The sequence below is a fragment of the Electrona antarctica genome, assembly GCF_951216825.1.
Source record: "Electrona antarctica genome assembly, chromosome: 1".
In the NCBI taxonomy this organism is placed as follows: Eukaryota; Metazoa; Chordata; class Actinopteri; order Myctophiformes; family Myctophidae; genus Electrona; species Electrona antarctica.
The window spans coordinates 19,639,437-19,665,719 of NC_136806.1; the positions used below are offsets into that span (position 1 = coordinate 19,639,437).

A 26,283-nucleotide genomic window follows, 5' to 3' on the forward strand; every position below is an offset into this window, starting at 1 on the left:
GCATGGGCTGCAGCCTGCAGGCTATGTGTTGTTTGAATGCAATATGAAAACATAGCCTGGTGGTGTGGCTCATGTATGATGATGATCATGCATCATAATCTAACGCCCACTCGAATATCATTGAGAGAGAGAGAGAGAGAGAGAAAGAGAGAGAGAGGGGTTACAAAAACACTCGCCCCCTTCTCCCTGACAACGCCTCCCCGTACGAGCGAGTGTGCTGCTCCAGTCCAGCGCCGCGCAATAACAAACACGCTCAGTTCTACACTCCGACAGCCAGGCGTGAAGAGTCACACAACTCGACCCGCTGCCAGTCTGTCTGTCTGCTAACGCGCAAACGAGAGCCCAGCCACCCCGCTACCTCGGTGCGGACATGAGCCCGGGGACCCGGAGATGAGGCTCCGAAATGGCACCTTCCTAACGGTCTTATTGTTCGGTCTATGTGGACTCATCTCGCTCTCCTGGTACACCGCATTCAGCAGCTCTAAAGGTAAGGAAGCCTGCCTGTGTGTGTGTGTTTGGGCTGGGGGTGTGAGCGGACAGGCGGCATATATATTAACATACTGTCTGTATATCTTGTGTTCATTCGGCTGGAGATTGTGTGAATGTCTTGTGGTGTGCACTGTGCGCAGTGGTGCTGGGTTGCAAGAGGCAGCCTAATCTAGAGAGAGACTGAGAGAGAGATTGCAGCTCCGTTTGGGTGTTGTTGGAGGCTTCATAGATAGAGAGCATCGGTCCCTGCTGTGCTGCTATATCAGTGACAGCCTCTTTACATTTTGTCATGCATTATCTCCAGTCTCCACTGCCTCTGCTTTCTTGTTCAGCTTCACATCACCACCGTGCATCACTGAATACATAGCCAGCCCCACATAGGCGCATCAAGACATTTTATGTTTTAATGTGCACAAATAATGCCTCTCTGCTGCTGAGACAGCAAAAAAGCCTTGCTTCTGAAACCAGGTAGGATAGCTAGTCGTGGGGTGTTGTTGAATTGGAACTAAAAGTAACAACAGTGTTGTAGTCTCTCCTGCACTTGGCTCCCAGAAAGAACCCTGCACTCTCTTGTTGGAGAGAATTAACATTTCATGAATGATCCTCTTGACAAATAGTCCACGGCTTGGTTTTCCGCAATTCCCCAGACGTGGATGTTAGATGCTTGCTTAACAATATACATTTTAGGTAACTTGTTCCAAAATATTGTTGCTCGCTGACTTGAGTGCAGACAGTTCGGTCTGTTTGGTTTCCTTTTGAAGTCACTCGCTGCAAGCCAAGAAGTGCCCTGTTCAATTGTGCCAATAATACAGAGTCCTTTGTCCTGACTGTGTGAGTGTGTGATGGCTAGAAAGTTCATGCCAGGTTCAGGTTCCATCGCTGACATTGATGCTGCAACAGTCCCTGCCAAGTGTTCAATAGAACTGTTTAAGCAAACCAAAGTGTACTCTTTATTTGTTTTCATTCAGAGCCCAATTCTGACATGAGGCCTGACAGTCTCCTTTTATAGCCACAGTATCCTGTATCACACACCTAGTGGGTTACATTTCCGACCAAAAGGCAGTGTAGTTGTTGCATGCTGTGTTGCTGTGGTTCCTGTTTGAAGTTGAATCTAAATGCATAGGCTATTATAAATATTTTTGAACTCCAGAATTCTCTCACCAAGCCTGTCCCTGCTGAGAAATCTGATCAAGCCTGTTTTGCTCACATAATTGACAGTTGACAGTAGGGGTGGGATGATATGGGTTCCTCACGATACGATATATATCGCGATATTAGGCCCTCAATAACGATAATATCACGATATTCGATATATTGCGATATATCGATATATTGTATGAAATTTCATCAATGATATATCACGATATCTGCAACTACAAAATACTTGGAACTGAAAAAATGCAGCATTTTGTATTCCCACAAAGCTGTTTGGAGACTTTGGACAAATCACCATCCAGTAATTCACTTCTGGTTGCTGTGGAATCTGAGTGGGATTTGCTTTATTTTAGCTGTCATTTCATCCTTTTCTAAACATTGTTCATCACTTCATTATGAACAACATTTCAAATTTCAAAAAAAGAAAAAGATATCGATATTTTAATAATCAATATCGATTATTTATCGCGGGAGGACGTATCGATATATATCGCCATATCGATATTTCAGCACACCCCTAGTTGACAGTGACACAGTGAAAGCAGAACAGTGGTCTCTAGACCTCAGACCACACAGACTAGTTGTTGTACACAACTGGAATGCACCTGCTGAGCTGCATTATGTACAGCACACTCCACATTTTAAGAGGCTGGACTTTCTCTCTGTGTGTGTGCTTTCTTGCATTCGTGTATTTTCTTCCACACAGTCTCTATGCACATGCCCAGCTGCTGCCTCTGTGTGACATACTAGCGTGGATGTACTTGTACATCAATGACTGGGGGATGTACTTGTACTTCAAGCTGCCTCACGCCATACATGTGTCCCTGCACATGTCCAACTGCTCCCGCTGTTTTTCAGGAGACCAGATACATTCACATACACAATTACACATACACAATTACACACATTGTTACACAGAGGGACAATTTCCAATGCTGTTTCCTGCCATGCCGTACTTTCGGTACATCTTCATCCTCATCATTATCGCCAAGTTCCTGAGGAAGGCGTGCTGTGGCTTGCTGCATCCTGTCTGTTCATCATGAGTGCCTGAGTATGCTCTCACATATTGATTCTTACTGATGGTAATTAACTGGGGGGAGTGTGTGCGTGCGTGCGTGCGTGCGTGCGTGCGTGCGTGCGTGCGTGTGTGCGTGTGTGTGTGTGTGCGTGTGTGTGTGCGTGACTGTGACCGTTTCCTCGTCTCACTACCTCTCTACAAACCAGCAGCCCAGCCAGCACTTGGGCAAATTAATTCAGTCAAGCAAACAGCTAAACGTGATTGCAGAGGGGCTGTTTGATACATTTATTCCAACGGGACCCGGGGCTGTTTCAATCTGAAATACACTGACTGCTCAGCAGCATACTACCACATGCCAGTGTAATATCAACAGGGCAGGAGGAACGGGGGTCCCCACCCATAAATATACATTTGGCAAACGAAATTGACGAAGAAATGAGTTTGTCTGTGGAAACATTGCATGACTAGTACTGGATCGTGTGGCTGTAGCATGAAACTAAGCTGCTCTGAGGAGGATGTGCAATTGTGCATTTCAGAGGTCAGGTCAGCTGTCACAAAATGCTAATTTGTTGTGCGTATTTCTGTATTCTTATGTAGTAGCCAAATACTGCACCATGTGCAATCATCATTCAACTAAAGACTCTTTTGCTTGCAGAGGGCAAATGGCAACAGCCTGGTTTGTGTAGCAATATTGAAGAAGGACATGGACCCAGAAGTACTGCTAGAGCAGAATTTAGAGTGAATCTTTATGAACAAGAGATACAGAGAACACTTCTTGCTCCTCCGTGTTGTATTTCATAACTAGAGAAGAGGTTTAAATGTGCATCTTGTTTTGCAAGTGATGAACAGTGAGTGCACTAGTTGTATATTCCTAGATTACCTCTACCCGACAAACCGTAATAATCACTGCAATGATCAGAGACGAAGGAATATTGGTGTAACTAGACAGTAGACAAGGAACATATGGATGAAAGACATGACATGAGGTCTTTGCCGCTTGACCGCATGAGGGCCCATGATGTCATTGGCAGACATTTGAAAATTCATCTCTTCAAATGCCTTCCATCCTTTCCGCGTAACCCCTGTCTCCCATTTTCAACTCCACCTGTAGCAGGCCATGTTATGCTATAAACATTGTGTTCTTGTACCGAATTGTAGGTTCTACATTATGATCTTGTTATACTAATTGAATAATCAAAAGTGTGAGTTACTATCGATATTGAAAGATCAAAATGCTGTGTTATCTGAATTATTTCATTGAATTATGAATATTATTTAGTTTCGGCCCCTCAACAACTAAAGCAAGTTAAGCAACAAGACAAGTTAAGCAAGTTACCGCAAGCCACGTACAGTAGTCAGAATGTAGTCAGAATGGCGGTATGTCGGAATGCTACTCTGTCCCCCCTTTTGTTACAGTTAGGTGTGTCCTACTGCTAAGTATGTAGTTTACAATTATAAATAGTATACTGTAGGTCAGTGGTTCCCAAACCTTTTCAGGTCAAGGACCCCCAAATTGACATTAATTATCCTGCAGACCCCCATTTGAAAAGATATGCCAGGGACCACCATAAGGAAATATTTTTACGGCTCTAGCAGTGATTCTCAACCTGTTTAATTTCAAGGACCCCCAGTTTGACCTGAATTAGGCTACAGACCCCCATTTAATGGCATTTCTATCTCTGAGACCCCCAATTTTAATTTAACTCTGAGAGTGTACAAACACTTGTACAATCTCACGAGTTACAGACCCGTAAGGGTCCATTCGGTTCCAAACTGTAATTTAGTTGGGGACCCCCTGAAACCCCCTGAAACCTCAAGGACCCCTGGGGGTCCCTGGACCCCACTTTGGGAAACACTGCTGTAGGTGATTGTGATGTGAGATTTCTCTAATTTGGTGCAGCAAACTTATACCAGTTTACCAGTGATATAATGTGACCTCACATGGTTTGAAAATAAAAAGTGAACTGACCTACTCAGGAATTTGTTTGCTTAAAGGCCAAAGTTCAGAGAAATTGGTAGCTTGCCACAGTTTGGGATAACACCCTGAATGATTCTTTGCAGCATCCCTTGCATAACTACAGCAACACAGGTCCACACACACACACACACACACACACCACCCAAATGATCAGTTTCCCCCAATATTGACCAGACAATTTGCACATTTCACAGATGAGTACCCATTATCTCTCTCTCTCTCTCTCTCAACTCATTGTGTCGGACACACATACACAGTCTTAGAGGCCACAGTCACACATACTGTACACACAAATACACACAGGATGCCTACACAGATGGCTTGTGTGATTTAATTACATCTCCCAGAGCCAGGAAGTTATCTGTAGCATGTCCTCACATACTTCGCCATGGCCTAAATCACAACACAAACACACAACCTGCACTGACTGCATGGGATGCTTCTCCTCATGACCTCAGTGCTGCGGTGTAAAGCTGCGCTTAATCGTACACCGCAGTAATGGCTGCGCCCATGGCACCCCTCCGTCGATTAGTCCAATCGTCTGGGTCCACAATCACATTTATGCTGCAACCCACCCTGCTTATTGTTTTGCTGCGGCACCTGCAGTGATGAAATGCAATAGCTATTGATGAAGTTCATATCTATTTTTTAAATCCCCAAATAACCGCTGAAGCCTATACTTTGTTATAATATGAATATCCGGAACAAACGGAATGGTAGGAGCGCACACCAGTAGTGGCGAGGTGCTGACCACAGGAGATAAAACTTTGACCAAAACGCACAGCTCGTAGTCACGATGCCATACCCTGAAGAAGGTAACCTGCTTGCCGAAACGTTGTTTTGTTAAAGTTTCTAGCATCGTGACTACGAGCTGTGCGTCCTCTTTTCTTTAGTCAAAATAATATTAATACCGAAATGTAGATCTATAGCTTGTACTATGTGCTAGCATACTAAACTGGTTAAGTCTAATTTAAGCTTCAGTGATAGTTTATCCTAAACGTCCTACCGGTATATAAATTCATAAATACAAGTAGTCTAGTAAACACATTGAAAGGCGATGGTGTACTGCAGTGTGTCAAATCTCCAGAACCATGTGTTACCCTTTCATCCACACTCGCCAACATGGAGATGAAGAAAGTCAGATGGTGTGTGTCACGTATATGGGGGGATGGGGGTGGGAGATCAGTACTGACCTCATACTGCCTATCGACCTCCTTTTTCTGGCCTTCCTTCTCTTCTTTCTCTCTGGCGTTCCGTCCCTGAGCTGAGTAGAGTAGGGTATTGTGTAACTCTGCTGGTTTGAGGAGACACCGATATTCCCCCTTCGCCATGGGACGTCCCGCTGAGGAACCCTCAAAAGATGATACTGGAAATTGGAGCCGTGTGCGTGTGTGCGTGTGTGCGTGCGTGTGTGCTTGCATGTGCGTGTGTGTGTGTGTGTGTGTGTGTGTGGCATACTGCATACGGGCTGGCAAATGTATTTTGTGTGAGGGAGGGGGTGCGGTGGGAGTGGCTGAGGTCTTCTTTTGGGAAATGGGTAACATGAGGATTTCCTAGACGGTTTGGTCAATACTGGGGGATAGTGATAGCTAGAGCTGTGTGTGTGCGTGCGTGCACGTGACATACAGGTTATGTTAAGCTATGTGATATGGGTTACAGCACCATTACATTAAGTGTCAACTCATGTTCATGTTCACTGTCACTTTGGGCTTGTGTCCTTGTGTGTGTGTGTGTGTGTGTGTGTGGGGGGGGGGGGGGGGGGGGGGGTATGCATGTCTGCAATGAAAGAAAATCAAATGAAAGACAAGAAGAAAAGGGCTCTCCCCACCCCCTGCCTTCTTGTCACATCTAGTATTAAAGCAGGCGAATTCATCAAAGTGTCTAAGACAATGCTAATACAGCCTTCGTCGCCTTTGATCAAACACTACCGTTTCATGTCCGAAGCATTCTGGCACGTTTTGCTGGAACAAGAGAACAAAGTAATGAAGAAAACAGAGGTCAAAGAAAACCACCCAAAAAAGACACTGTTGTTGTTTTCTTTTTTTTTGCATACAATTATGGTTTTTACTTTTTGTCACATTTGACTGGAGATGGAAAATTAGCTATTTGCAATGTCATACTCCATCATAATTGAAAATACAGGCCTGTACTATGAAGTAATTACCTAGGATATCTTTTCGTTATCCAGCTTCAGTGACCCTTAAAACCGCAATGATGCCAAGTGGTCCCAATATCACAAATCACACAAAACACACTGTGTGTGTGTGTGTGTGTGTGTGTGTGTGTGTGTGTGTGTGTGTGTGTGTGTGTGTGTGTGTGTGTGTGTGTGTGTGTGTGTGTGTGTGTGTGTGTGTGTGTGTGTGTGTGTGTGTGTGTGTGTGTGTGTGTGTGTGTGTGTGTGTGTGTGTGTGTGTGTGTGTGTGTGTGTGTGTGTGTGTGTGTGTGTGTGTGTGTGTGTGTGTGTGTGTGTGTGTGTGTGTGTGTGTGTGTGTGTGTGTGTGTGTGTGTGCGTGCGTGCGTGCGTGCGTGCGTGCGTGCGTGCGTGCGTGCGTGCGTGCGTGCGTGCGTGCGTGCGTGCGTGCGTGCGTGCGTGCGTGCGTGCGTGCGTGCGTGCGTGCGTGCGTGCGTGCGTGCGTGCGTGCGTGCGTGCGTGCGTGCGTGCGTGCGTGCGTGCGTGCGTGCGTGCGTGCGTGCGTGCGTGCGTGCGTGCGTGCGTGCGTGCGTGCGTGCGTGCGTGCGTGCGTGCGCGGTTTGGGCTCTATGTGCCAGGTATCCTTGTTCTATCTGTATCCTTGGTTTCAAGGGCTGAATTGACTAATTTCCCACCTCCACACCCCATGGATCTGGTTACTTTTGGCTGTTGTTAGTGCTAAACCTACTAGTTGGGATTAACGCCTGATTGAAACTTTCTTTGTCTTCTCAGTATGTGGAGGAGCTTGACTCACAATATACTAACTAGACATTTCAGTGCTGACCATAATCCAAAGTTGTTTGTTGGATTTTTTTGAGGAAGTTATTGAATGCAGGTTAGAGAAGTGAACTCATAGACCGCCTGGTCACTGGCTCACTCAGTGACCGGTGTCACTGGGTCAAACATGTCAAAATACTCAGAAGGAAGATGTCATGTTGCTGGCAGATGAGAAATGCTCTCCACTTCCTCAACCAACAAGGAGGTGCCCTTAGACCTGAGGCCGATTGTCCTCAGACGTTTTCGTGAGTCGGACCCCCAAATTGATTTGGCTATGGACCACCCCATCTGAAAATGTTTTGTGCCAGATTTGTGTTGAAAGAGTTTTTTTTTCAAAAATGTTCGTAAATAGCAGATGTGCTTGCACTGTGCGCCACAAAAGTGGCGCACACATTCTTGAAAACAACTGTTCTAAACCACTGTTCTAATAGAGTTTTCTGAAAAATAATGTTGCTATATGGCTAAAATCTAAAGGAAACAGCTTTCCCGGTTTTAATGGGTAGCAAGGCAGACTTTATAGTTTATTTCTTTGTTGAATCGCTGTATGTCCAGCACTGGGTGAGATTGGATCGCCTTTGCCCTTTAAGTAAGGCATGCTGTAATTTAGCCAGCTGCTCAGTAGTTTAGAGCAGGAGACTGATAAAATGCTGATAAGCTTGTTTAGTTTCTTTGTATTCACCTTGGACTGTGCAGTATACATAAACATGAATTTGTTTATGCTAAGGCTACTAGGGGCAAGCTGTCTAGAAGAGTCCACCTGTCACGCATACCGACCAATCAGCGCCACATTTTCTTGTGCATGCTGCCAGTAGACCAAATATTGTTCACATATTGCAAATATGTCTTTTGTGTGAATGTTTATAGCAATTCATAATCTTATAGCCACCGTCCTGCCATTCCTCAGTATTTGGGCAGGAGTGGTGTCATCAATATGACTTCTTCTTCTTGACTCTTATCAGACGCCGTCTTGTTTGGTTTTTCCACCAGTAGTGGAAAAAGTACACATTTGTGCTTAAGTAAAAGTATCAATACTGCACTGTACAAATACTCTGTTACAACAGTCTAGAATTTGAATTTGTAGAAGTACAAAAGTATTGGTATGAAAATGTGCTTAAAGTACCAAAAGTAGAAAGTACTATTTTACTATTACGATGTCACTATGTTTTCAAATGTCTAAGTCTTTTGAGAATAGCAGATCTACAAGCTCACAATGCGTCGCAATCCAACGCATTGTGAGCAAAAGTACAATATTTGGATCCAAGATGTAGTGGAGCAGAAGTAAAAGTATTGGAAATTGAAGTACAAATACCTCAAAATTGTACTTAAGTACAGTAGTTAAGTAAATGTACTTAATTACTTTACACCACTGAGGGTAACCACACACTGTACGATATCAGTTGTGTCAATGGCGTCTCAGACAAACTTTCCACGACGTCACGTGAAGGTCGCACATTTTCTTGACCGCTCTGGTCGTTCAGTGTATAATATAAGGGTCAAGGATGGCAGCCTGGGGGCACGGTGGTGCAGGCAGTCGGTCGTGCTGTCGCCTCACAGCTAGAAGGTCCTGGGTTCGGTTCCCGTCGGGGACACTGTGGTAGTCGGGCGTTGGGGGGCGTGTTCTCTCCATGGGACGCACCCATAGGGCGATTGGGCATTTCTGTGTGGAGTTTGCATGTTCTCTCAGAAAAAACAAAACAAATAACATGCAGTAATCCGGGTCTCTGTACTGCCTCCCCTGGTCAGCCGGGGCGCCTGATGGAGGGGAAAGGAACTGGTTGGAATAACGTGTTCCTTCCATGCGCTACGTCCTACAGGGGAAACTCTCCCCTGTGAACTTAGCGGCCTGCTCATTCCTCATGCATTGAAGAAAGCATGAGCTCAGTTGGGGAACCAAGCATGTTAGAAGATGCTGCTTCAGGCATGGACATTTGGAGAGGACATGTGTGTGAGAAATTATCAATCATATTGTAATGAAATTCACATGCAATAAGAGGAAATGAGCTTGGCGTGTTACTTTCCACACATTTGTTTATTAAGTTAACCCAACATTCTGGTCCTGTGTGTAAGTGTAAATGTAATGGCGAAGAGAGGAAAAAACGCAAACAGAATTAAATGAGTTCTTATTTTAATTTAAACATGGACAGAATGTATAATCCCTAACTAGAACAAAATGAGTAAAAGTCTATAGAGCATCGCAGTCCCGCCTCCTACCCTGGACCAGGAAATGATTCTCCGTTCATTTTCCTCATAGACATTTCAGAAAGTATTTATTTAAAGACGTCTACGCCGCGGACAAAGCCAACTCGTGTCGTGACAAATCATGACAACAAACACATTTTTTGGGGCCGAACAAATAATTAGAAAGAAGAAAAAAAACGGCAGGTTACAACACTTTTTTTTGTTGTTTTTCTTCTTTGTAATTATTTGTTTGGTCCAAAATATTGTTTGTGTTGTCATGAGTTGTCACGACTCGGGTTGGGTTGTAACCGTCTTTAAATAAATACTTTAAGAAATGTCTATGGGAAAAATGCATTGGGTTTCATTTCCTGGTCCAGGGTAGGAGGCGGGACTGCGACGCTCTATAAAGAGGGCTTCAGAAGCTACCTAATGAACATCTACAAGAGTCAAAACAACTTCCTACGACAGACAGCAGGTGTTTTAGCAGAGCGAAAGGGATTCTAAATGATAAACAGCACTCGGACAGTGTTGATGCAGACAGGCAAGTGAGGTGTCTCAAGGGCATGATGAAGCGACTCAACGGGAGTTATTTCCCCCCTGAGGTTATCAGAGCTCTGAACAAGGACAAAAAAACAAAATAAAAAAACAAGACAAAAGTAATTGCCTTCAATATGTAACACCCCCTTCATAAAACCTCTTGGATTTTGAAAGTCAAACAAAAGCATTAGGGGCCAGCCGCCAGCCTTAGCTCTCATATAATCAACTTTACTTGTGGCACACAGTGCAGAGTGCATTGGCCAAACGCCCATAATAACATTGGCATAGAGGTTAAATATTGTAGATCTAAAAAGGATTTAAAGGATTGTGTCTAATGCATTTATTTGAAAGCCTCTACCAAGCTCATTGTTGGAAGTAGCGCTCTACCATATAATATCTGCAAAAGAATACTGAAATGACAGACGGCTGCAAGTTTTAAATCACCACAGGTAATTTTCCCTTTAGAAGAAAATGTGTTTTCCGACAGCCTCCTAAATAAGCTATTGTTCTGCTGTGTACAAAGAGCTAGGCCTACAAATGAAGCTGTACGCTGCAGGATAAAATCTTCAATTTGAACCAACACCTGCACTGTCTACCCTGTGTCCTTTCTGGAAGAAATGATAATAACACTCGGCCAGCATAAATGATGCATGTCACTGCTTCTGGAATATGAGCCTCACTGAGACCTAGCCGCTCATTTTCTATTGTTCACTGTTATTGGGCTGCTGTTAAAACCCATTGATATAATCTCCAAGATATTGTATGTGGGCCATTTCTTTAAGGAGCTGTTTAAACAGCCACCCTCCTGGTATTGTGTACCTGTGCCTCGGACTGTTATGCAGGTATCTGCTGGCATTACAAGAACACCCAGACATCTAAAAGCGCCGAAACCACAGATGTGTCTGAGTGTGTGTGCCTGCAAATGTGTTAAGTGTTTTGTTTATATATGTGGTGTGTATCTGTCTGTCTGTATGTGTGTGTTTATGTGTTTACATGATCTATACTGTAATGGATTGTTTGTGGTCTGTCTTCTCCCTTATTTATTTTATTATTATTATGCCCTATAGCTCCCATAACTGCTGACCAGAATATACTGAGAATGTAATATGTCTGTGTAGCTCCATTGTTCCACTCACTAGCTGCTGTTTCTTTGGTGAGAACTTTTCCAGAGTTGTCCAAAACAACCAACATAAAGTAAAACAGAGCCGATGACTTATTCATGTGCGGAGCGGCCTGCGTCGTCAGGTTCCACACCTGAGGAACCACAGCAGTAAACAACAATAGACTAGGGCTGTTTCTGTTCTGCCGTTCTTAAAGAGATACCGACGTCGACCACAGTTTATCAGACCATATAATATAAATGTTCGAGAGTTATTTATTATTTATTATACGTCTTATCATGTTTAATTTACCAAGAGTTTAACTTGTGTGTGAAATTTCAGCTTTTAGTGAGTTTGATGGGTTTTTTGTTAGGCTTGCTTGACCCACATCCCAGTATCTGTACATAATCTTATATTAATAATTAATATTATAAATATATACCTAATTAACCACTTTCAACCTGGTCACCCTATTCTGGGAATGTCCTTATATGCCAAAAAGTTGTGAGCTTGCAGGGCTTAGAAGTACAACTGGCATTTGCTTGTTAAGGCTAGTCCTCCACACCAATGATTCGCAATGCAATGAGTTGCAACAACCACTTCCAAACTGCCCCGACCTACGACAGGGCATTTCAGACCTCTGCAATTTCGCAAATCATTCGTGTGAACTACGGTGCTTTAGATAACATCAGGTTTGTTGTGTATTGTGTATCACTCTCGTCTACTTCTCGTAGTCTGTAGTCATCATGAGTCTTCCAGTCACAGTCAATATATAATACAGTCAATATTGCTCGGGCACAATGCCTTGTACTGTAAACTGTTACTTTTCAGGAAATGTAACTTGTGTTCCAATGGATCCAATGCAGTTATTATTTACTACTCTTCTTAATATTTGGCATTGGTTAAATATTTATAAAACTCACAGATAGACTTAGCCACTTTCACCCTGCCGTCCCTATTTTGTTTGAGATGACACTGTCATGTGACGAAGTATGGTATTTATTTACACACAAAAAATACATTTGGAGATAATTCATAATGGCATATAAAAAAGGGGAAAAATACATTTAGAAAAAATAGATGGCTTTTCTGCCTTTATTGATAGTTTAAAGTGGAGATTGACAGGAAAGAGGGAGGGAGAGAAGGGGAGAGACACGCAGCAAAGGTCGTCATGAACGGGACTCGTCTGTCAGGCCAGAGCCTATATGTGGCATGCGCCTGGACCTTGGGTGCCCCGGACATATATTTGTTGTTTTTTAAGGTTAATCTTGCAGACTGGAGAGAAGGGTGTCAAACCCAGAACCCTGTGTGTCACCCGATTGCTAAGGAAAGAGGAAGGAAGGAAGGTGATGTCGATTTTTTTCTGTGCCGTAATAAAATAGTGTTCAGAAACAACAGAAAACCATGTAGCTCCATATCCACAGCAAACCATGTAGCTCCATATCCAAACAGAGTGCTGCTCCACACCTCAGATCATGAATAATTTGGTGGAAAAACCAAACTGGCTGTTAACTGCTGCCTGTTTTGAGGAAAGGGCACAATAGATTATCAGACAATGTGAAAGAATAGCCGTGTGTGTGTGTGTGTGTGTGTGTGTGTGTGTGTGTGTGTGTGTGTGTGTGTGTGTGTGTGTGTGTGTGTGTGTGTGTGTGTGTGTGTGTGTGTGTGTGTGTGTGTGTGTGTGTGTGTGTGTGTGTGTGTGTGTGTGTGTGTGTGTGTGTGTGTGTGTGTGTGTGTGTGTGTGTGTGTGTGTGTCGTACTGTGTCTGTACATTTGTGTATTTGTCTGTCTGCATGTGTGAATGAGTTTGTTGTAATGATATAGTATTTACACACATGAAACCACTAGCGAACAGAACACAACATACAGAAACTCATTCACAAATACAAGCACACTCTTCCCCTGCCTCTGTTCCCCCTGCCTGTCTCCTAAAACATTCTTTATTCTTTAGGTTGACTGCGTGCGTATATATACCGTACAGTGTTGTGTAATAATCCTGCAACGTTAGCGATGCCTATCTCTCTTTCTGTCTCCCTGTATATGTGACCGCCCCCAACAACACACGCTCACTTGTGCATGTGTGTGCGCTGCGCAGTACACACACACACACACACACACACCAAGAGAGTCATTGATCCCTGTCAGCAAGTCACATGCTTGGTCAACCATCCAGTGGCGTGTCCCAAGTGGGGCAGTGACTTGTAAAGGGGTTAGGTGGCATGACACTTATGCACGTGCGACGCCGCACGTGCGCACACACACACACACACACAGAGACACACACACACACTATAATAGGGCTGCCGCTGGCACCAATGCCATTTATTACAGTTGGGACATTCGGTTGGGACATTTCCGTACAAACCTTCAAAGGTTTGTTTTGTTCATGTATTTATTTATTCAGTGCCGTTATGTAAGCAAACGTACGCAATATCATTTTGTGGGCTGCCTCTGTGGATATATTGGGGTCGACAGGAGAAGTCCATGTTCCTTGATGATGGAAATATTTGATAGCATTTCGAAGATAAATAGGCCTACCGATCGCAAACACAACAGTGGTAATTAATGTAAAGCTTCCATGCTTTACTGCATGCTTTTATTATTTTGCCACAGCAAGCATCCACTATTCCAATCTGGCTGGCCCTGGTGCCACACCCCATCCGAGTGAATCGCATCACTTCAGATCCGCTGATATTGTGCTCTAACATGGTAGAAGACAGCCAGTCATCTGGTTGGTTGTATATCTGAGACGGCCTGCCGAATCCACACGAAACCAGTGGAACTGAGTACAACTAACTACAGCTGACCTCAGTGGAATTCTGCTGCCAAACCTCTCAAATTCTGCTGCCAAACCTCTCTGCTGCCAAACCTCTCAAACACCTTTTTATTATTTATTATGGTTGGTACATAAGATATGTTATTTGTTTTTACCCCAAGCTAAATATATTGCATCAAGTTGCTTTAATCTAATTTATAACAACCATTGACAACAATCTTCTTGAAATGAAACTAATTTAGTATGAAGCCAGAGCAAAATGGTCACCATGTCAACTAACTAATTATGGTCAGTTGATAGATATACCCCGGTCTTGTGGGGTCATGGCAGAAAAAAGCAGAGTAGGGCAGAGAGAGGGACGTTGTGCTGATCCAGACCAACTTCCTCACACAGAGCCGGCCATCTGGTGCTGTACCATGTTTCTACTGCAGGATCAGCTAGCGGATGCCCAAAGGGTTTCGTACGTGTTTAATCTGCTTTTTCATGATCATTTATACATGTTCTTGTTGTCGTCGTGTTTTTGTGTGACAGTATTGACTCATTAGCACACTAATTCAACAGTTAATTGAACGAATCAATAATCGATTATACAACATACTGTATTTTCACAATATAATTGATTTGGGGGGGCCTGTCCTCCTGGTGCCCTCTCAGATTAGGATCAAACTACAAAGAATGCGAACATAACTCAGTCACAAGTAATCAACTATTTAACGGGTGCACGGCTCAGAAGAGATCGATATCGGCAAAAGAATGCCAGCTCTCATGGCCAAAGCTGCTTCAGCGTGATATTAATGATTATCACGCTGAGGAAGGCTTCAGCCTAATGCATTTGTGTGGTTGTATTCACAGCCTTATCTAGAAGCTTTCTGACTAAAAAGTTGTTCGTCTACAGCCTCCCTAATTTTAGCTTTTTGTTCTCACTTTCTCCTAACTTACATCTCTCGCTTTTCTCCTCTCTCTCTCTCTCTCTTTCCAGTCACTGTTTGTTTCAGTCCACCATCTGCTGCAAGCTAGGAAACCGTCTCATTCGAGCGCATTTGTGTGCCCATGCGCTTTGTGTGCACGTTCGCGTGCATGTGTGTTGAGCACAGTAAAGTTTCTGTGAAGCTCAAAGCAATACTTCCTAGGAAAACTTCAAGGAATGGGGGGGAATATGTTTGCGTTCTAATTCCTAACTACATCACCAGCATTTGTATTGTTGTCACATCTACACAGTGAATAAATAGTCTCATTAAAAAAACAAAAAAATAATGATTACCATCGCTGTTGCATTGTTTAGTTCATATTGTGCAGTAATAAATCATTATTTCAGTCAGGCTAAGTTGCTGGCTGACCCGAACGGAGAGTGTTGATAAGAGAGCAGGTTTGTTGGATTCATACAAGAATCCACTAATATCCAGTTGTCTCTGGCCACCAACCACGTATGAACACGCACGTGCGCACAATGACACACACTGTCTGTCTCTCTCGCTCTCTCGTGTGTGTGTGTGTGTGCGTGTGCGTGTGTGCGTGTGTGTGTGCTTGTGCGTGCGTGCGTGCGTGCGTGCGTGCGTGCGTGCGTGCGTGCGTGCGTGCGTGCGTGTGTGTGTGTGTGTGTCAGTCAGAGACAAAGAACCTGATGACTGGTGGTGACACCTTAGACGAGTACAGACATGTCTGCGGTGGAAGTATTTATATTGCTCTCATCTCCTGTGTGTAATCAAGGCCCGCTGGGTGATGGTGCCAGGTTACCTCCATCATCACGGAAATCTCGGTGGACACAGGCTAGCTAAAAAACACCACACACGCACGCACTCTCACACACACACAAAATCAAACAAAATGTGGTATGCATGGATTCAAGGTCTCAGTCTCCACGACGGATTTCAGTCATTTGAATTTCATAGAAGCCAGCATGTCTTCTATCGAAGCATGTTGTGCAGCGAAAATATTTTAAGATGAGATCATTTGAAGTATAGTCAAGTCAAACTAGTTCAGAAGCATCTTCCATAATACCCTAATGGTCTCGGATATTTCATAAAAATCGAAGGTTAACGTCACCGGTTGTCAGTATGTAGAACAGCAGGAACTTACAATATTACTAAAACATTATAACTTTACATTATTGTGTTAATTGTTTAGGAAGCAGAGCTAGTGTTTGATGGGGCTCCTTTCACTCTGTTTGACACATCGCACATTAGAACATGGTCATACAAAATGTTTAATTTGTGAGATTGTATTTGGCTTTAATCCATCATGGGTATGTCACAGTGTTTATGCTGGTCTGTTTTCATGCCATATTGTCAGCCTCTTCCTTCCACATCTTTCATTCCCTTTCATTCATCTTTTTAAGGAATTCTATTATTATTTAATGTGCCTTTGGGGTGCTCCGTAATTTTGGGCAGGTCATTATAGGCGAAAATTGTAAAATATTTTTTAAGAAAAGGTAGCAGATCTACAAGCTCACAACATGAATCGTGACATGTTGCTTATAGATCAGCTATTTTCACTATCCATCGTACAACGGGGGGTATTATAAATGGCAAAAAACAGACGATCTACAAGCTCAAAGCACTACGTGTGGTGTGTGCTTTGTATTGTAGATTCCTATTAAGGCTATTTTCTTTTTCTTTTTTCCATTTCACAATACGGGGCCTTGGCATGGAAAAGTTTGAGTCAGACAGACACATTGAAACAATGTGAAAGCTATGAAATAATTATTCAAGAGGGGTGAAACATACCAGAGATGGAGGAGAGCATATTGGTTAAAGAAAGAATACTGTCTATGGATTCTCTGCATCGTCCTTGAATGAGTCATGAGTCCTCCATCTGTGTCATCTCAATCCTCCATACATCTAACTAACTTGCCAGTATACTTTCTACCCCTGGCTGCACCTTTCTGTACCTGGCTGCACCTTTCTACCCCTGGCTGCACCTTTCTGCACCTGGCTGCACCTTTCTACCCCTGGCTGCACCTTTCTGCACCTGGCTGCACCTTTCTACCCCTGGCTGCACCTTTCTGCCCCTGGCTGCACCTTTCTGCCCCTGGCTGCACCTTTCTTTAAACAGTACAAGCACAGCACATGATTGTTGGCTCACTTGGCTGGGCCTGGGCGTGTGTTTTGAGTAGATTGTGCTACTTGATATTAGAAAGGTGTGTGTGCCTCTCTCGGTCTTCATATTTTCTCATACATCATTCTAGTCAGAACTCAGAAATATGATGAGGCTATTAGCTCTGACCCTTGTGCTCCTGAATATCAGTTGCTTATTGCTGAAGGTTGAGAGAACCATAACCATGAGCTAATTTTGCAATATTTTGGGTCACCAAAATGTAAATGTGGATAATATACACAGTGATGTTGTCTACTGTTGCATAATATTTAAGATAAGGGAAGGATCGAAGACCAATTGTTGCATATAAAATGCAGAAGGGACAATTAATGATTTACTAACGATAAAAAGGACTGTATAATACAGTCAGGCATAGTATACTACTATGCCTGACTTGATTGGAGGGCTCCATTACAGTCTCTGTCCCATAAAAGCCGAGCTCTGATCTCTGCAATTTCGCCAAAAATGATGAGCTAATCATGGGCTGACCTCAGAACCCTGCTTGTGAAAAATAAGTTAAAATTGCCCCCACCCCACCTCAGGACACACACACACACACACACACACACACACACACACACACACACACACTGTGGGCAAGTGCCAACTTGCTTATTGGGGGAAAGTTAATTTCATTGTGTTCTCTCCTCAGGCAGTGCGGAGCAGGTGCATCTTCAATACAGGAGGGACAGGGCCAAACAGTGGCCTATACAAGGATGGATGTAGTGATATAAATGTTGTTTTGCAGTGTTTTTGGTGCCTACCTTTCTTTTCCTTATTGCGTTTTTGATATTATTTGCCCGCTTGATTTTTCATCTTTCTTTCTTTTTTCATTAATTTTTTTGTTTGTTTATCACGTGTGAAAACTAAGCTAAACTGAAAGGTTGGTGGATATTGCTTGTGGCATTGTCTGTCGTGCTTTAGTTGGATGGGAGAGTGAAGAGTGACAGAAACATGAGAGGGGATGACACGCAATGAGAGAGTTTTAATGGAACGTTGTTCCGTAGTCACTTTGTAGTTCAATATTTTCCTCTATGTAATCATTCTGCCTGTCATGCTATTGTGTAACTCCAGTCAATATAAAATATGACAATGGTAAATAGGTAAGCAAAATGGATGTGAAAACATAGTGTACGCCTATGTATGGCTTTGGATGGAATAGTCAACAATGAAAAGTTTTCAGCAAATCCTAAATAACTTATCTCTACAATATTTAGGCAAATTTTACCAAACCAATCTAATAGCAGATCTCAATGTTTAATGTCTGCTGGGCTTGAAAGCAAGCTACCGTATGTTCATGGGAGATGTATTCACTGAGCAACTTTTTGCTATGATTAATTTCAATGAATACTTGAAGTACCTTGCACATTCCTCACATGGAATTGCTTGGAAGTTAAGTCTTTGCACCGTTACCAGTTGGGTTACTGAGTTGTTCATTGACATTTGGTTGCATCTCAATGGTACCCTGGGTAGTACACCCTCAATGGTACCCTGTCCCTATAGGGGGATTTTTAACTGTATATCCTAGTGCCTATGATTATTTACTATAGTCCTACTAGACCCCAGGAAATTACATCTGGCCACAGTAGTTGTTTTCTGTGTGTCTGAACGAACGACGGACTACTAGGGGGCTGCCGTACTGTGTCGTAGGCTCAATATGTCACCCCTCTTCACATTCAATAGAATCCTGTGATCTTTTGTGGCCAGATGTAATTTCCTGGGGTTTAGTAGGACTATAGTAAATAATAATAAAGAAATCTCTAAAACTAAAGAAAGCAGGAAATGAAAACAAATCAACACTGATCTTTTACTTTCTCTAATAACAACCTATTAAACATGAACCTTGGTTGAAAAAAAACCCAGACTCACTTTTGCTGCAAGCGGTAGCCTATAAGGCAGCCTTTATTCCCACAGACCAAATTCACGTTGGCAGTCAAAATGAAAAAGAATGCCTACGCCATTCATTACATTTCTTCCATACCTCTCTTGCTCAAATGTGGTTTTCGTAAATTAGTTACTGCATTTCCATTTGCCTGCTGCTAAGCCGGGTGCAGCACAAAATGGCCTCTCTTCAATGTCAGACTCCCATTAAAGGTCTGTGGCTATTGAAGGCTCCCCTAGATGAGGCTTTTCTTTCCCCACATGTGCGGCTCTCTGAGGTAATCTATCGTCCGCCGAGCTGTCAGCAGGGTTAATATAGCCACTAAGGATAGCAATGCATGTTCAGTGACTGGCTACCAGCAGATAGGTTGGCTAATGACACCTCAACAGTTCACAGGAGAGGAGAATAAGTGGGGGGGGGGGTGGGGAGAGCGACAGAATTCAAGTTAAAGGAGTGCTAGATAGCAGAGAGGGAGAGCGAGATGGATAAATGGAGGGAAAGTGGTTAAGGAATAGAGGGGTGGGAGTGGAAAAGGAGATAGTGAAAGAAAGAGTCGGAGGGCGGGGGACGAATAGATGCATTTAATTATGTTTTTCTATATGATATTGTATTACTCGACGACACTGGAAATGAGTTTAATTACTCGGTGTAATTTCGAGAATAAACAAAACTTGAATTGAATGAAAAAATGTATTACTGTATTAGTATTGCTCGGAGAAGGCCTGGGCCATGGCTCAATGATCCAGGCACCTTGGCTGGTAATCCAGTCTGGCAGTGTGCCGCGGGTTCAACTCCCGATCCCGACGACCTTTACTGCATGTCTTCCCCCCCATCTCTCTCCCCATTTCTTGTCAGCCTACTGTCTGTCCCTCCATAAAAAAATATAAAATAAAGGCGAAAGCCAAAAAAATATATATATATTGCTCGGAGAAGTGTGCATTAACCACATGAACCCTCGCTTCCCTATTCTGGGGGACCAACAGTGAAAATAGCCGATCTACAAGCTCACAATGTGTCACATCGCACGCATTGTGAGCTTGTAGTTCGGTTAATATAAAAAAAAGAGTTGACCAATTTAGTATCAAACCCCAGGGGACATAAACGTAAACTTGTCAAATCAAATCAAATCAAATGATCTCAGAAGCTGACCAAATTGCTGTACAGGCATGAAGCAAACGGAGCATCAACAGCGCCCATCGGCGCACAGACACATGAAAAACATCATTAGAAACATATAAGTATATAGGATTTAAGTGGTTAATGCTTGATGCAGTATCCCACATGAAGGATTAATGGTTTACTGCGCGTATGCGTGCACACTACGCAGCTCGGCCACTTGTTCACTGATGACCTGCTTGTTGTGACTCAGACGATGACAAATGGCACGGTAAACACTGCACCTGTCCCCAGCCAACACACACACACACACACACATACACACGTACACAGTGGCCCCCCTCCCCCATCCTAGCTCTGTTTCATAACCATTCCCATCTCCTTGTTTTTGGCAAAAGTGAGCAAACACAAACATTGAAGACAAAAGTGAGGACGCAAATTGTGATTGGCCAGAATGAGATGATGTATGATGATGATAGCACCCCTCACTTCACACGGGTGTGATTTTTAAGGGCCTCCTATATACAGCTTTTGTCCCACAAAATGTCCATTTACATTTATGCCATTGACAATGAAGGGAACATTTGGTCAAATGTCTGCCAAATATCACATACATTTGTGGCGACAGGCATTCTGACACAGATCTGATTTGTTTTTCTTCAAGGTCACTGCCTGATGGTCCAGTGCTGATCACATTTGCTGGTTGTAATTCCTCTCAGCCACACATGTGGTCTTCAAACAACCTCTTGGCCACTGAGATGTTTACCTCTGACCAGAGTGGGATTAGCATAGCATGTAGCAGCGTTCTGACCCAGACCCAGATCGAAATGGGTTTGTGGTTTAGATGTTAAGACAGGGACATGTCTCATAGGGCGGTGCAGTCAGTGGCAGTGCAGTGAGTCACCACGGTATACAGTTGTAGTTTGTGTTTGTAGTTGTACTGTAATGTCTGCTATAAATAGCCACAGTCGGGTTGACTCTGTGTTAAACGGCTAGCGCTCTGCGGTCAGGATTTATTTGGTGTCACTGGAGTGTGTCACTTTCTAAATATGGGTGAGTGAGTGAGTGCATATGCTTGATGAGTTGGGGGGCGTTATTCTCAATTGGGTTTTTGCATCTGAGCCTCCAATGCATTCCCTTGGAGTAGCGTGCGTGCGTGCGTGCGTGCGTGCGGTGTGTGTATGTGTGTGTGTGTGTGTGTGTGTGTGTGCGCGCGTATTCTGCATGTGTTTGTGTGTGAGACAGGATGGTCCCTGGAGGGCCTAGCTATGTGTTCTATAAATAGACAATGATGCGTGGCGCTCTCTCCACTACCCCTCAGCCCCCCCCCCCCTCCCCCCAGCCAAGACTGGTTGCCCTGGATCCCTGCTGGCCACTGTCACACTAATCTCTTTCTATGCATGTCCACTTCTCTTTGTACATGTAGGTCTCTCTCCCCCTCTCTCTCTCTTTTCTTCACTCGGGCACCACACGCACGCACACACACACACACACACACACACACACACACACACACACACACACACACACACACACACCAAAGTGCTTGCAAACAGAACTCTGCTTCTGTCTACTATGTCATTGAGTATGTGCATGTATTCCCACTGCCCAGCCTACACACACGTCTTTGAGATAACATGACCGTGTGTGTGTGTGTGTGTGTGTGTGTGTGTGTGTGTGTGTGTGTGTGTGTGTGTGTGTGTGTGTGTGTGTGTGTGTGTGTGTGTGTGTGTGTGTGTGTGTGTGTGTGTGTGTGTGTGTGTGTGTGTGTGTGTGCGTGTGTGCGTGTGTGCGTGCGTGCGTGCGTGCGTGCGTGCGTGCGAGGCGATAATTATAGCTACTAGATAGAATGACATGAACACCAGGTGAACGCAATTTACATTTGTACTTAGGTTCCAAAGCAGCAGTAATCAGCGGTCCCTAAGGAAGGCTGAATAACCCCGGTGCTGACATTAGAGAAAGGGCTTGTGAATTGAAGGTTGCTGGCGTGGAAAATTGTTGGGTAAACTGAAAGAATAACCACTTTCCAGCCTGCACTGAAACCCCATTACTTTAGTGGTGCTTCCTAGTGGTCAGCTATACGGCCCTGAAGGTGAACCAGTGACAAGGGAGAGGAAGGAGAAGTCATTCCATATCTGGACTATGGTTTTATTGTCTACTCCGTCACACAGCTATTGAGAAAGAATGCTGTTTGAGTGTGATATTTATTGTATTTAGGTGGATTTATGTACTAAAAGCACAAGTTGCCGAGTATTTGTGAATAAGTTAGACAGAATTTATTTAATTTAACTTCTTTCTTGGTCTGAATTAGACTGCAAGGTTCAACTTGCACTTCACTTTAATTGTCATATCACAAGTTAACAGGTGTAAAATTATTGTTTTTGTACAGCTTCACCTACAAATTGCACAATTAAATATAAGTAGATCGGTACAGTATATTTGTTTTAGCGAGATCCGCTGATCCGACCAACTTCTCACTCACTCGGTTCCCGTGCAGATTTTTATGCCGATATATGGAGATCCCTGACATTAATATATGCCATATTATACGGATATGGACATATTCGTCAGAGCGGCGGTGGCGGGTTTGGACAACTGAATCTCTCCACACGTATACAGTGTACATATTGATCAGATCGGCGGGTATGGTATGGACAACGCCTATTTTTTGCTTATTATTCGTTATTTGGCACATTCATTGTAGGACATGTTTTAGGATTTGAGTCTTACAAAGTTACGGTAACTCTCACGCACATATTTTCTTTCTTGCTATTTCACACATTTTGTTTCTTCCCCTCTCTTCCACAGACTCTTTCTCTCTTTCACTCTTTCTGTTTCCTTTTGTCTCACCCCCTCTGTGATTTCTCTCTGACACATCACACACACACACACACACACACACACACACACACACACACACACACACACACACACACACACACACACACACACACACACGCACTCAAAGGTGGCTGTGGTTAATTGTATGGTATTTAAGTGGGCCCTCCAGATGTGGCCCCCATTCCTTAAATGAACGCTTTGTGCTCATGGGAAGAAGAGGGAGGGGTTGAGAGGAAAGGGGCTGGTGGTCACTTCTTTTTGCACAAGACCCCCTATTCAGGGGAGTGCTACCTGACTCTCCAGCAGACTGCATGAGTGTGTGTATGCATGCGTGCGTGCGTGCGTGCGCACATTTTGCGTGTATCCACGTGCGCGCGGGTGTGTTGAAAAACAGGAATGACAGATTGTAAAGCACAGAGCATACAGTACACTTGGTGTGTTTTGATAGTCCTGTTAGTGATGTTGTTGACTAAAGGACCATGAAGAAACAGAGCTATACATAAATCAGAAATGACCAGTGGTGGAAAACTTACTCAATTGTTTTACTTAAGTAAAAGTATCAATACTGCAATGTAGAAAATTCAAGTAAAAGTAAAAGAGCTCATTATGCAGAATGTCCCATTTCAAGTTTTCAAATGTATAGCAATCTTTTGAAAATAGCATGCAACGCATTGTGAGCTTGTATAGTCATACAAGGTTTTCTGTAAATTAATACCCTACTTCGTTGTACAAGTGCGGGACAGAGAGACAGAGAGAGAGAGAGAGAGAGAGAGAGAGAGAAGCCTAGTTGGCAGTGCTCGTCTTAATGTGGCCAAGGTCGTGATCAGCTGGGTAAACCGATCCCTGTCCAGAGCATAAGGCTAACCGCTAACAGTAAGCCCAGGTGTAGAGGGATGAAAAGAGAGGGGGGGGGGGGGGGGGGGGGGGGCGGTGGAGAGAGGCAGCCAGACAGAAAGAAAGGGGTAGAACAGGGAGAGAGAAACGGGCTAAATGTCCAGCCGGACTGACACTCGCAGTAAAGAGCTGATTGGCCAATAGAGATAAGCATCTCTCGTTGCCGCGTCGACCATTGAGCAGCTTGTCTGTCAAATGTCTGTTCCCACGGAAACAAAGGCTCCCCTGTCCCCCCCTCCTCCCCACACCCTTGAGAAGGTTTTCAAAGACTCGTCTGGAAAGTTGCCATTATATCTCCTTCTCTGGTCATTGTGGTGGATTTGTGTCTGGGTGTGCGTGTGTGTGACTGTGTGTGGTTAATCTTGTGTGTGCGGCCGTGTGAGTGCATGTAAGTGTATGTTTGTGGGTTTGCCTGCCTCGTCTTCTCTTTTTGAGTGGTGCCTAACCGCTCCAATGAACAGCTATGTGTGTCTGTCTGCAATTTCGCTGGTTGCGCTAAAGTGGCACTGTTGAGCAGCCTAAAGTGCTACAGTACAGCTGTTGAGCTTCACACTGACCACCACTATAACCATAGTACAGTACAGTACAGTACAGTACAGTACAGTACAGTACAGTACAGTACAGTACAGTACAGTACACACAGCCTGCACCGCTCAGTTCACACAGGTGTAATTCTTTGACAGAAATGTCAGATTCACAAGGTCTCTAATAGGCTTTTTCCCGGGACATCTTCCCTGTCTTAATCTTGCAGTCCTCCACTGGCCTACTGTACAGTACAGTGCCTATTCCTGTTGGGAATAACAGGCTGCTGGGGCACGGGTGGTACTACACTAACTTTAGTGACGTGTGTGTGTGTGTGTGTGTGTGTGTGTGTGTGTGTGTGTGTGTGTGTGTGTGTGTGTGTGTGTGTGTGTGTGTGTGTGTGTGTGTGTGTGTGTGTGTGTGTGTGTGTGTGTGTGTGTGTGTGTGTGTGTGTGTGTGTGTGTGTGTGTGTGTGTGTGTGTGTGTGTGTGTAAATAGGGTGCGTTTTGCGTCCCAAAACGCACTTTATAGTTTTGGGCCGCACTTCAAAAAAACCTCTGCGTCCACGGGATGCACTACTGTACTCAGCGTACAGTAATAATAATCCACGTGGGGAAAAAAATCGCGGAAAAAAAAATGCGGTTAAACAAATAATCTACGGACACTATCATTTTGCATGGCCGCATGCGACCTCATCCTACGTTATACACGATAAAATCCACGTAGGACTCGTTGTAGAACCACTAGTTTGTAAGTTAACAACAACACAGTCTGACGGGCGCCGCCATCTTGCTCAGAGACGAGCGCTGAGCGGAGCGCAGCCTGGAGACCAGAGCCGTTTAGAGAGAGAGAGTGACGACAACATACCGTTCAGTGACTCATGAAGCTCCGTGAATAAACAGTGAACGGGGTTGTCGCAACTCTCTCATCTACACGGCGCTGCCTCCGACAGAAAGACAGGCGAACATTTTTGAGCATGACAAACAGAGTAGACCCGATTGAATGGGAAACACACGTTGTGTACTGTAACAAACGCCGACACTGTTGTATGTTGTGCGTTGTGGACCGGTGCCACCACACATTAACATGCCCCCCCCACCCCCCAAAAAAGAAGTGCCAAAGCCAACTGCAGGGCAACAAAACATATTAGCAACCCTATTTTCTAAATCTAACATCATCTGCTAATGATGATGATGTGTGCTGCTGTGCACAGCCTACCTCCTCCATGACTGCTTCTACTTAATCTCCAGGTTAGTTTTGTAGCATTCATTTTTATTTTGTATGTATTGTGTAATGTGTCATAAAAACAACATTATTAACAGTTAAAACTGGCAGAATTATTATAGATTTCATATAGCCAAAGTAGAGCATTTTGTTTTAATTCTAATTTATTTTGCTAGCTTTAGTTATAATAATAATTTCTTCTTCGTTTTCTACATAACCACATTATAACCATATAAGAAATGGGAGTTAAATGCTGCAATTTGTAAAAAATGGCAAAATATGACTCTTAAACGTCGCTGAAGTGGGACTCATCAAATGTCCCTGGGACTCATCTAAAATACCACCCCTGCATCCCGGGACTCATTACATTGAAAACCTATTTACATCACTGTGTGTGTGTGTGTGTGTGTGTGTGTGTGTGTGTGTGTGTGTGTGTGTGTGTGTGTGTGTGTGTGTGTGTGTGTGTGTGTGTGTGTGTGTGTGTGTGTGTGTGTGTGTGTGTGTGTGTCTCA

At 43.8% G+C, this 26,283-nt stretch overlaps 1 protein-coding gene across 3 annotated transcripts in view; it reads left to right on the forward strand.

Moving 5' to 3' along the window:
• Positions 1–208: 208 nt before the first annotated feature.
• mgat4b (alpha-1,3-mannosyl-glycoprotein 4-beta-N-acetylglucosaminyltransferase B) overlaps positions 209–26,283 on the forward strand; it is a 192,130-nt gene continuing 166,055 nt past the window's right edge. For all 3 annotated transcript variants that reach the window (XM_079504657.1, XM_079504656.1, XM_079504658.1), the window contains exon 1: positions 209–487. In XM_079504657.1, the coding sequence (XP_079360783.1) occupies positions 391–487 (97 nt within the window). In that variant the 5' untranslated portion in view covers positions 209–390. The remainder of the gene's footprint in view (positions 488–26,283) is intronic.